Source organism: Stylophora pistillata, chromosome 3 (genome assembly GCF_964205215.1).
Source record: "Stylophora pistillata chromosome 3, jaStyPist1.2, whole genome shotgun sequence".
In the NCBI taxonomy this organism is placed as follows: Eukaryota; Metazoa; Cnidaria; class Anthozoa; order Scleractinia; family Pocilloporidae; genus Stylophora; species Stylophora pistillata.
In genome coordinates, this window is record NC_142521.1 from 32,936,120 (window position 1) to 32,948,464 (window position 12,345).

General features: G+C 38.7%; 3 protein-coding genes across 5 annotated transcripts in view; 1 reads left to right on the plus strand and 2 right to left on the minus strand.

Annotated features, from left to right (window-relative positions):
* Positions 1 to 5,150, minus strand: part of LOC111331629 (uncharacterized) — a 21,987-nt gene extending 16,837 nt beyond the window's left edge. For both annotated transcript variants that reach the window (XM_088753973.1, XM_022936781.2), the window contains exons 1-2: positions 5,025 to 5,150; positions 561 to 4,501 (exon numbers count right to left, since the gene is read on the minus strand). In XM_088753973.1, the coding sequence (XP_088610099.1) occupies positions 1,730 to 4,126 (2,397 nt within the window). In that variant the 5' untranslated portion in view covers positions 4,127 to 4,501; positions 5,025 to 5,150 and the 3' untranslated portion in view covers positions 561 to 1,729. The remainder of the gene's footprint in view (positions 1 to 560; positions 4,502 to 5,024) is intronic.
* Positions 5,151 to 8,535: 3,385 nt separating this feature from the next.
* Positions 8,536 to 10,740, plus strand: LOC111318919 (uncharacterized). Its single transcript, XM_088751669.1, has 2 exons — positions 8,536 to 8,823; positions 9,226 to 10,740. Exon 2 carries the CDS (start codon positions 9,399 to 9,401, stop codon positions 10,464 to 10,466), a length of 1,068 nt encoding a protein of 355 aa, XP_088607795.1. The 5' UTR covers positions 8,536 to 8,823; positions 9,226 to 9,398; the 3' UTR covers positions 10,467 to 10,740.
* The window catches only part of LOC148735696 (uncharacterized), a 2,582-nt gene continuing 570 nt past the window's right edge, over positions 10,334 to 12,345 (minus strand). The window contains exon 2 of one of the 2 annotated variants that reach the window (XM_088751671.1): positions 10,334 to 11,848. In XM_088751671.1, coding sequence (XP_088607797.1) covers positions 11,540 to 11,848 — 309 coding nt within the window. In that variant the 3' untranslated portion in view covers positions 10,334 to 11,539. Of the gene's footprint in view, positions 12,023 to 12,345 lie in introns of both variants that reach the window. The other variant, XM_088751670.1, reaches the window with a different exon arrangement.

Below are 12,345 nucleotides of genomic sequence, written 5' to 3' on the forward strand. Positions count from 1 at the left end.
CAAAATTTTGGGTCCATTTCTCGAAGGTTCCGGTAACTTAACAGGCCGCGCAAGGCTGTGCTGTTTTCATTCCAGAAGGGGGATTCAAACGTTTGGAAAACTATACAATAAAACTATCAGCTAAAGAAACAAAGTGGACTGGTTAGGGTGCCAGAAACTGCATTTTTATTCTCTAAATTCTGATCTTAAAACATGGCTTCAGGCCCGTTAAGTTACAGCGACTTTCGAGAAACGGGCCTGCGACCTTTCAGGGCAAAGCCGTGTGTAGACAGTGATGAGAGAATTTGACCCCAGGAGCTCGAGTAATTGAACATACGTTGAAGGGTTGAATAATCTTAGTATTTATTAGAAAAAGCGGCGAATCAAAACAGTAAAGGGTACGGATGACAAAATTGAAGTTGTAGATGTGAGCGTGGTTCGAACTAAAGTCAAACGATAGAAAAGAAAAGGAAAGGCTTATGTAAGCTAATGCTGAAACATAACTCAAGAATACTGATAAGGAACACGATCTTATAAATAAAACAAAATGATCACAACTGGAGATATGTGATCAGACTTACTTTTATCTTGCTCCTGTGGGTAGCAATTAAAAGAAACTTTTGAGATAGTGTTTCCTTACTCGGAACTGGTCAGCTCAAACGACCACCACAAACCGTATAATATTATCCACACTTTTATGATTATTCGATCTAAGAGAAATACATTTGTAATTCGAAATTAGAAAACGTAAATTTAGTCTTAATCTCATGGCAAAATTCAAGAAAACATGACTGGAAACTTACTTCTGTGGCGGGTCGTAAAAACAAGTTTCTCACTTCAAGTTAGCAGATTCGGGTAAGCGAACAGATACAAAAATCTACTTCTCTCTCTTACTGATTCTTCTGAAAAACTGGTTTAAATCACGACAAGCTAACACTTTAAATCATTGTGAGGAATTAATGTCAATCACGAGTTGTGTTAATTAAATTATATCTGTCATCATAGGCAACGCCTATTTACTAAACGAAACAGATAGCTTTCACAACTTAAGATGGCGTGGCTCGACGGATAACATAGCTTAACAAATAAAAACGTAGTAGAGGCTGATTATATCGATTTTAAAGGTTATACGACGAAATTTGATTCCTAGCAGTCACGGCGTGAATAATTCAAACTTAAACGTAACGAACTGATAACTAGTAATAATTAAACAAACAAAAATAAAATGTGTTGGGCAAGTAACAGGGCCCCATGGCCGACCACTGAGGCAAGCAAATGAAGTTTTCAATATCGAGGTTCTGTTTTCTGGAACAGCTTGCCTTTGAGCAATCAAAACAGCCCACTCTTAGCTCTCTTAAAAAATGTATTTAATTTCTTTAATGATAGTCAAGGAACGATAATGTTTAGGAGTTTAGGTATAATCTTGCACGTGTAACATACAAATTTATATAGATAATTTCAATTAGTACGTAGTTCATCTGTTGCTGTTTTTAACTATGGCCCGACGAAAGGATATGTAACTTTTAATCGGTACCGTGTATAAATAACCAAATGATCAAATAAGTGCTTGAAATAAATTTTAAAATTGATACACGAGACTCTATTTTCCGGAGTCACGTTCTTCAACGAAAGTTACGGATGGTTCACGACCCCACAGCAAGAAGATCACGGATCACGCAAGGTCTTCAAATCACGGATCATGATCACGATCACGATCGCCAACCCTGAAATCTGCCAACCGTCACGTGGGTCATTGGGTATTCATATAAATGTGATCATAAAGTGACACAGTGAGGTCATACTGCGTTTTCTCAGATCTGTTTAGAAGTTTATAACCTAGAAGCTGCATTAAAGGACGACAGCTGTCTTCTATAATGTTAACGAGGCAGGGATCCACTTCAAACCTCCAGTTATCCACGTTAGCCTTGGAGTTCCGCTTTGTGGAGAAGTTATAACCTTTCACATTATTTGACGGAACATTTTGCTCTGACGTATGATTTTTGATCCAGTTAAGAGTATCATTATGCATTGTAATTCCAGATATTTTGTACATCCTTTGCAAAATTTCAACTGGATTTCTAGCTAAGTCTTCGTAAGGGAGGATGTGGTATCTATTGTTTGTTTTGTTGGTGAGCTCTAGAAAAGTTCTCACATTCGCTTCAATTTGACGACAGATCTGGGCACTATACATCTTCAAAGAGGGGTGAGGGGAGCCGTCTTTTGCTCGACCTCTAAAATACGTCCATGTATTTATTCCCACTTTCATATGAGAAAAGACAACTGGACGGGGATCCCTAACCAAGTAAATAATCGAGCAATCGCTCGAATTACAGAGAGGAAACAGCGACTCGACCCTGCTTTTAGGTATTCTAGAAGTGAGAATCTTAATAACTGTAACACTGTAATCTAACATACAAACGTTTTCCATGTTTTTCGTGGTCAATGAGGAGCACTTATTTTTCTTCGCCGTTTTAGGTGTAGTTTTTTCTCTGCACAGTGGCGGTGAAGACAGTGCGTTACTGGAGAACCTTCGAAAAACTTGAATTTCTTTTACATACCTAGGAGATAGAAACTTACAGCCTAAAATTCCTGCGAGGAACTGCATCGGTTTCGGGTCGCGCTCGTGTTGCGATGGGTCCAGCACAACTCCATGAAGAGGTTCAAACAAGTAGAAAACGTCCGGATTTTGGTTGAAGGCATCACCGAGGAAAGACGAGCCTGTGCGCGGCTCTGCTACAATAATAACAGTTTTCCTTTGTACTGGAGAGGTATAGGTTGTATATTGAGTGGTTACTTTTTGTATTGGCTTTCCAAGGGTTGGGGCTGCTGGTTTGTTTCCTTCGTGGACTGGGAGAGTTAAAATTGTACTTCTTGAATGCATTTTGGCAGTTCTCGGCGCGATGGTTGGGTATCGGAGTAAATCTTTATTGATTGGCGTTAACGTTGCAGAATCTCTAATGCTCATAGCCGCAATTTCCTTTGTATTGGATGTTTCCGCCTGTCTGTTTCCTATTATTCGGGATTTGACAGTTTTCTGTCGCACAGAGGAATAACCCTGAGCGGGGGAATCCATAGGCGAGGTTAATGTTGGCTTTTCCACGTCTCGTTTTACTGTCATCACTGGTGTATGTGCTTTTGGTCTGTTTCCTTCGAGGATAGGAGGTACACTTGAGGCTCTTGATTGCAATTTGACATTTCTCAGTGCGTTAGTTGGGTGTCTGAGTGAATCTTTATTGGCTGGTGTTGAAGTTTCTGAATTTCTAATCCTCACAGCCGCAATTTCCTTTCTATTCGAAGTTTCCACTTGCTTGTCGCCTGTTGTTTGGGATTTGCCAGTGTTCTGTCGCTCATATAAATTACGCATTACTGGGGAATTAATCTGCGCGGTCAATGTTCTTTGTTCCGTAGCTCGAATTACAGTCACATCCGTGTTATGCAATTTATCTTCAACATTTCTATGCCTGTTCGCGTCGGGCACTAAGTGTGAGTCCTTTACAAAATTTGACTGATATTTTGCAAGTGTAGTTTCTTTTTCCTTGTAAACCGTTGGGGTGGCGGTGAATATCGCTTCTGATCGTCTAGTAAAAGTGTTGAATTCCCTTGTGTTGTCTTTCACTACATTGCCAGTGGCGAATATTTGTGATTGATAATCGTTCTTCACATCTCCGGTTGGTTTGACTTCTTTAACAGTCCTTCGTGCCCTTTGACGGTTACTCCATGTATCCCAAACAGCGGAAAACTCTGATTTCTTTGTGCGCTCTGAGCCACGGGCTACTGAGTTACCCCCTTTCTCTGAGCTTCGTCGCAAGGACGACTTTTTATCACCGTTTTTCTTGAGTGAATAATCCCCAGGTCTATGAGACAACGGCGGTGGATCGGATAGAATATGTTCCCACGCTTTCGGCCCAATTTTTTTCATTTTCTTTACGCGTCTCTTTATCTCTGCAAATTTCGTTTCCATCTCAATATCACGTTGTAATCTTTCTTGAGTAACACTTATTTTCTCATGTTCGTTGACGTGAACTAAGAACAGAAGCGAAATCAGCATAGAAGCTATGGCAAGGATACCGAACAAGCGAATGAAAAAGAAATTTCTCCTAAAAAAAGTTACTATCACTAGTCTTCGAAGGAAGCTCAATATTTTCATTCTTTGTGTTTTCGTGTGTCTGTGTATCGAGGTGAAATTTGACTTCGATTTGAGATTATGTTCCGCCACAGCAAATTCTTTTCATGTGACAAATGCTTCTCTATAATAAGATTCTTACGATGGCTTCTCTCTCGGTGTGCCAAATCAGTCTTCCTTTCACTAAGAACAGAAAGCGGAAATCTCCTTTATTCCAACAGCGACAGGCATCGTTATGGCATCAGCTCATCGTCGTGGCCACTTTGGAGAGTCAATATATAATTCTGTCTCGGCAAGCAAAACACGGGGTTAGCGTGAAGAGCTTGAAACGTTGACTGGCGTGACATAACGCAAACATGTGAACATCATACCATGTGCACACCACATCACAACGGGCGGCTGGGAAACAATGAAACAGAGTAAAAGGATCTATATAAGCTGTTTTTTGAATTACAACATCTTTTAACTGCGACAGAAATTTCCGTACAAAAACGTGGCGACCGATTCTAAAAAGTAGGGAAAGCCCAGCCTCAAGTTGGAGTTTTGGTCGGCCCACGCAAGTGAATGCGCTTTATTTTAAAACGCACGTTCATTAAAATGAACGTTCACTTGTGGAAGCGTATCCATCGACTAAAAGTTCTCATATTTCCTCACCAACTTCTTTAAAGGCGTTTGCGTGCGCTTTATGCAAGTCGCAATAGCAAATGCACAGAGAAAAGTTTAACAACCTTAAACTTTTATCATTTCGCACCAGCCTGCAGTTGTAAGAAATACAAAAAACGCGCAGTATTGATTTTTACGCGGCAGTGGAGATTGCTCACGCAAGTTAGTAAGCGAGATTGGTAAACAGTAAACATTACGGTTTTGGTGGTGAAATAAGGTTTTGGGTAAAACAAGGTGAAAAGCATTTTTTGTCACCAACCTTTGAGGATTGGCCAAACCGAACCAAATGCTTGATTTTTCCCTAAATGAGTGTTTCATGATGAGATTTTTCCACAACTACTGGCCCAAACGCGAATGCAGACAAAGTTGAAATAGGACCTCTCGGGTGAAGCTGTTTGCCACGAAGTCACCTGGGGTTACGCCTTTAATAACGGAGATTGCGACACCGCTTGATAGTTCATCAACCTTTGTTAAGTAGGCATGGTTACGTCGAATTTTAGGGAAACACCAGATTTACTTCCTACCTTCGAGGGTGTTCTTTGGGAAAAAAATCTGTATATGCGCTAGTCTCACTAAAAATCCCAGTAAACTTAACACCAATAAATAAATAAATAAATAAATAACTTATAAATACGATGAAAATATAATATGAGCGAGCTTTCCTTTTTTAGGAGCCGTTAAGGCGTGAAACGACCGAGGTTCTTCTATTGAATTTATAGGGTATCGGGTGCCGCAGCACAAGCAAGATGGATGCACAGTCTTATTCACAAGGCATCAATCAACAGAGGTGTGTCGGGCTTTTTTGATATCATGATTGGTTGTCTAGATATCGGCATAAAGTTAGAAGAAGTTGGAGTGGCTAAAAATAGACGAGGCGTGTTGCGTAAGTGGACGCCACAGGACAAATATGTGAAGTATCAAAAATTCTCGACAGTCTTTTGTGTGTCATTCTTCCAGGGATGTTTTGGCGAAATTTGACGAAAACCAGTCAAATCTAAATACCCATAAATACATACATAACATAGTTATAACTGACTGGTTCAAGACTTCAGTTACATGAACTTGCATGAACTTGCTAGCTCCTTTCGCTTGTGTAGACTGCAAAGTTTCTTTTTAAATGTGATCGTGAATTTTTCAAAAAGACATAAATTAAATTTCTTAGTATTGTTATTGTACGGTTTGCATTGTTTGATGATTTTCCACGTTAGTTTGAAAGGTTTGTTATTGTCCTTCAGTGTCCATATGTGTTTAGAGAATTCAGTCTCGTATCTCTTATTTTGGAGTCGGAAGGAAGCTGTGTGGTTTCTGTACCGTTCTTTAAAGTTTGTCGGGAGTCCTACGTATGAATCTGTTGACGTTTCAGTTGTGACTGTTGCTTGGTAGACTACGTTTGATGTGAGGCATTTTCCATCTAGGGGGCATTGGTCTTTTTTCCGGCAGTTACATTCTTTGTCTAGTGTTTGTGGGGTAGTGTGGAAAATATCGAAAGCCAGAATTCCGTGTCGGAATACCCGGAATACCCGGAATACCCGGAATACCCGGAATACCCGGAATACCCGGAATACCCGGAATTCCCGGAATGACCGGAATGACCAAAAAATGACAAATTGAAAAAAAAATTACCTAATAATTAAAAATAATAAGTTTGAATAAATAATTAAAAAATAATTAATTAGAAGAGTAAAAATAAAGTGAAAATAAAAATTAAAAAGAAAAAAAAAGAAAATCAGTTCTCTATAAGTAAAACCAAAAAAATGCAAAATTTTTTCTCGATCAGTCATGAAATGCAGAGACCACGTGACGTAAAAAATAACTACCTATGGCACTGTTCACAGAGATGCACATACTAGAACTACATGTAGCTTACAGCCTACAATATACAAACTGATGCCAAAGATTGCTTCAAGGTAAATAAACCAGAAGTGTGATTTATTATTGACAGACCTCAAACACTGTGGGTTCTAAGTGGAAAAGGGGATGTAAATACGATAAGTACTTGGCAAGCAAACCCAAAGTGCGACCGCACTTAAAATCTGTCAGCGCAAGCATTTACTAATGCCACCCAATTTTTGCGATTTTTGATAGATTGCGATAAAAGTAATTTATTGACTGCAATGATTGAGATTAAATTTTTTGATAGATTCATAATAAAGTAACAATCTCCGAAATTATTCATACCAGTCACAGGACTTATATGGAAAAGTAGCGTCGTTTCTATATCCCCTAGCAACCGTATTCCAGCTTTTATAGCCAGTCATTGTAAGTTAACGGTCAATCATTTAAATTACCTGATGAATGTGGTCATTTTCGACCATACGAAACAGAGCTGTCGTAATAAAACGATGATCTACCTCTGAAGTCATAAGCCAGTTTGTCATAACTATCAATGCTCCTCTCTTTGAAATACATTCAAATCAAGTTCAAGAATACATACATACATACATACCGTGACATACATACATACATACATACATACATACATACATACATACATACATACATACATACATACATACATAGATACATACACAATCTTTATTTAAACACGATGATTTTTAAAGCTATAAAGCTTGTGGGGTCGTTTGTTTAAAAACGAAGTTTCCTTTCAACAAGTAAGTGCCGGCTTTGATACAGAACATAGACAATCGCCTCGAATCGTATGAAATCATGAATAAACCTACTCGAGGGAACTCATTTCAGCGAGAAGGGTATTACTTAAGCTGTCTGTCGATTCGCTGTTTTGTTTTTCAGCAGTTTCTCCAGCTTTACCTCTTTTTTTTGCCGCGGGTTTTTTCTTTGCCAGTTTTTCCCATCACACAGCGTTCAACAGAGCGAGATAAAAAACGTGACTGCTATGCGATACTTTTCCCAGGAAAGTCTTGATGCATTGTCATTGACGCCAAGAGGTCCCAAGGTATGAGTCAAGATCTATGAAAGACTCACTCTTATATAACTGAGGAGCTTCGTTATGAAACTTTGTTAACTACAATAATAAGGAAGCCTCGGCGACCCTCAATTTTAATCAGCTCAGGAAGCGAGTAAGTTCTGAGGATTATTTTAAAGACTTTAAGTTCAAATGTACATTTGCATCTGCTATAAGATGCAGACAACATAATTTTATATATCATTGAACATTGGGTCCATGCAACATTTAAAAATTATATATATGTTACCTTATTTCTTAACCTTATGTACGACAAATGTAGATTTAATTTGATGGCGACTTCTTTGTTCGTAATTTGGATGCCAGCATGGAGAGGAGTGCCAAAACTGGTCTGATAAAATGCTGCCATTTCTCTCCTCTTTGGGCCTGTTTTTTTTTTTTTTTTCTTTTTTTTCTTTTTCTTTGCCCAGGGACTGCTCTCTAATTTTGATTTCTGTTTTTTGTCCATGAGAACAGATTTTCCACCAGCAGAGAACTTTCGCTTGTGAGTTTTGTCAAGTGCGCGATGTAAACTAAATATGCAAATAACATGAAATTGCCGCGAATATTCCTCCAAGGGATTCGCCCATTTACGAGATTATGACACCCTCCAGATTTATTAACTTTTATTTGAAATAAATTTGCCTAAATAAGTCGGACACTTTTTGAGATTTCAAAATTTTTCATTTTGTAAACATTAGGTAAAATATCTAACTTCGATCTAGTCCAATAAAAGAAGAAACGAAAGTAGTAAAAGCCAAATTTTCCTCGGAATGATGATCTACTCCTGGGGAGTCTCTAAAGTGTGACGTCACGTTGCCATGGGGCTAAAATTTCTGTTCTAAACAATCGAGCGCGTCCTGCTGATAACCTATGCGTTGCTGAGGTCAAGTGTGTAATCATCGCTTGGAACGGTTCAAAGAAGCTTAGAATAAGGTTCAGTTACATTGTTATTAACGCTGTAGGTCATAGAAATCTAAAACTGAGAAACGAAGGCGATCGAAACGATGAAAATGGTGCACCGCTTTGCGCCTGATTGCAACCATCACTCGGAAAGTCACACGTGTAGCTTCTTCGGATTCCCTAGCAAGGAAAAAAAGCTGAAGGAATACAGAAGATGGATTCACCTACTGAGGTTAGTAAGAGTTTTATTTCAATACTTTTTCTGTGCAGGAGAAAAGTATGCTCACGCAATTTATTGCGGTTGTGGAGTCGCCATCTTTGTTATGAAACTGTTTAATTAAGCTTATATAAATCTAACCGATTTTTAGACTCCTTTTTCTTGTACTCCAACTTCAAAATCGGTTCCCTAGAAGCCACGAGCCAACATTTGACTCAATGATGGAAATCAGCTGTGAGAGCTTTTGGTGTGGTTGTTGATCCTTAATGGTCACCCTGCAGTGTTAAAACAGGCAGATAGAGAACTGTCTTCTTAATTAGAGATTTTTATAAGATAGAAGCTGCAAGATAAAATTCTCCGCTAATAGCACAGTAATCAGAAAGAATTATAAAGCTAAAATTATCCTTTTTGCTATAGGAGAGAAGACAGAGAGCCAGGAAAACATTCCAGAGTCTGTAGTTGCCATTTCAGAGAAGGAAAAAAAAAGTAATGGTCCTGAGATTTTCAAGAGGAACCAAGACAAACTTTTCCCTGCAGAAGAAGCAAAGCCAAAAAAGAAAAAAATCGAATCACAACAGACCCTACAAGAAATGATAGAAGCTGCAAGGAAGAAAGAAGAACTTGAACAAGGCACCTCTGGCAGTGTGGAGAGACTTGAATCAACAAGAAAAGAGGTTATACTGGAAGCAGAGTTGGAGCAGGCAAAAAGGGAAATGATTGATCAAATAGAAAAAAATGACTATGTGCAAAAACATTACACAGTTTCGACAATGAGTGAGGAGGTTTTGAAGATGGAAACTGGGCTGCCAACAAAGGAAGTTTTTCAAATTGTTGTCAACTATGCAGCTAGGTTTAAACAATCCATCAATTACTTTGCTGGGTGGAGAGTGCAATCAATCAGTTTTGAAGAACAAATATTTATAACATTAATGAAAGTCAGACATAATTACACAAATCTTCACCTTGCACAGTTATTCAATTGCAGTGTATCTACAATAGCAAATATTGTAACAACTTTCATTCATGTCTTACACTCATTTCTATTTATTGACCTCATGGCATCCATCCCATCTAGGGATAAGAACAAGCTGTGTGCCCCATCATCTCTTAGTCAGTTTGGTTCATGTAGAGTAGTGATAGATTGTACAGATACAGAGATTGCCACACCTGGGCTTATGAGCCAGCAGAATGCTACGTATTCAAATTATAGGGAAATGCATTCCTTCAAGGTTATTGTAGGTGTAGCGCCAAACGGTGTTATTACTTATGTCAGCAAACTTTATCCAGGGTCAATATCTGACAAAGCAATTGTGCAGAAATCAGAATTTTTAAATCACCTTACTGCTGGAGATATGGTCTTAGCAGACAAAGGTTTTGTTTTACAGGATCTTGTACCAAATGGTGTTTCAGTAAATATACCACCTTTTTTAAACAATGGTACATTCACTGAGAGTGAAGCAAGGGCAACAAAAGTTATAGCAAAATGCAGAATTCATGTTGAGAGGGCAAATGCTAGGCTCAAAGATTTCAAGATTTTAACTTTTATTCCCTCATATTTACATTGTCATGCAGATATCATATTTCAACTCTGTGCTTCACTTGTTAATCTGCAGTTTCCACTGATCAAAGAGGGCTGTAAAGGATATGAATTTGATTAATGAACTAATTATTTTTCATGTAAGGAAAATTGAATACTTTGTAAAATACATGTTGATCTGTTTGTTTTATTCAAAAAGTAAATCTACTATCATTGTTGAATTTATGGATGCATGTATAATTTCAGCCCAACAAGAGTTCACTACAACAAAGCAGCACAGCTCAACTGTAAAACAATGAAGTGCAAAAACTGTAACATATGTGCAAATATTTCAAGCAGAGGTTTCTAAAGTTAGTTTGAGTAAACCAGGAGAGCCCTGTTGGGATTTGAAGATCTGTGTTAATTTCCTAAAGTTACTAGAGTGAACTTAAAAGTAAACCTGAGCTCCCAATACCCTCCATCTGAAAGGCCTCCCTATCTCAAGAAATTCCACAACAACATGCCATCAGTGAAGACTAAACACCAAAGGGCTCCTAATGATTCCTGAAAATTATTATTTCTTAAAAAATAATTACACGCAGTAATAGATCTGGAAACCTATAATCGTCCCTCTACAACCTTTGGGAAGAGGTGTTCAAAATAAAACTGAGTTAGCTTAGAAATGTTTCCACTCCAGCCTTCATCCTTTGCTATTTTCAAAACAACTACATCTTAAGATGTCCACACAACAAAATAGCAAAACTTCCTTTGAGCAAAATGTATCTCCCCTTGGACCTGATGCCAGTAGACATGTTCTTCCTTTAAAGCATACTGACCACTTTCAGTTTTTTTCAAGCAGAAATTGGGGGAGGTATTCACTGCCTCTTCCATTGTCATATTCCTTTCGGTGTAGGGACACTTGACCTCCAAAACAGAGTCTTCATCCACAATTCCATCTGGGGAAGCACCAAGAATCCCAGAGCCATCCAGCCATAACCCAGTTTCCTGTACAGTTTTTGCAGTTAAATTGGTAAATGCCTTAATCGCTTCTGCCTCGTTGTTTACCTCCCATTGTACTGCCTTAACTCTTGATATGTCATACTCTCTAAGGAGCCATTTGAGAAGTGAAGGAGTCACTCTTTTGGCATGCAGAACGGATCCAAAATTGCTTGCTGTAAGCCGTCCCCTTCTTGCAAGATGCCAGGCTGGGTTGTCTCATTGGCCCACAGTTATCTGACTGACTAACAGGATATCTGCTTCTGTGAGTTTGGCTTTCTGAACCAAACAGTCCAATTGTTGCTGTGCACCTCTTGTTTGGATAACCTCCTCTGAGTAGATGATTTCCTCAATTGTTGGCACAGGCAATTTGACTTGGGAAGCAGGCTCTGGGCTCATGAGCCAGCAAAGACCAGTGAACCTCCCATATGCCTTTAAGCTTCCATATAGTGCCTGACGATCTTCTGTGTTGGGAGATTGAGTAATCGCCACATAATTCTTTGGCAGAGGGAACAGTTCTTCGACTGCCTGTAAAGACAGGGAGGTATTAGACTTCTTTTTCCTCCACTGACATTCAATATCTGTGCGGCTTAAGTTGTGAATCCCGTTTATAAAAAGAGCAGCCGCGTGACTGCATTTGAATTTTCCCTTTGGGCATTCACACTCCGTGGATTTTATGTTGAAGTGGTCATCCAGGTAAATCTAAGTGGTAATTAAGATAAAAGTTCTAACAAGGTGAACTCATAAATGTCTTAGTAACACTATTTCATATGAATAATAATCTGTACGATTTAAGCCTCAGCCTGGCTTTTTTGACGAGGGAAATCGACAAGATCGAAAATATATATTTCTAAATTGGGGGAGTAGATAACAAGAAGGTACTTAAAAGATATTTAACAATTATTCCACGAACGCGCATTGGATATGAGATGATGGATAGCCAACGAGGTGTGTAGCGCCGAGTTGGCTATAATCATCTCATATCCAACAAGCGCGAGTGGAATAATTCTTTTATTAAAAACGTT

Excerpts from the sequence above, each read along its gene's own strand:
- LOC111318919 (XM_088751669.1), top strand. The coding sequence starts at position 9,399 with ATGATAGAAGCTGCAAGGAAGAAAGAAGAACTTGAACAAGGCACCTCT.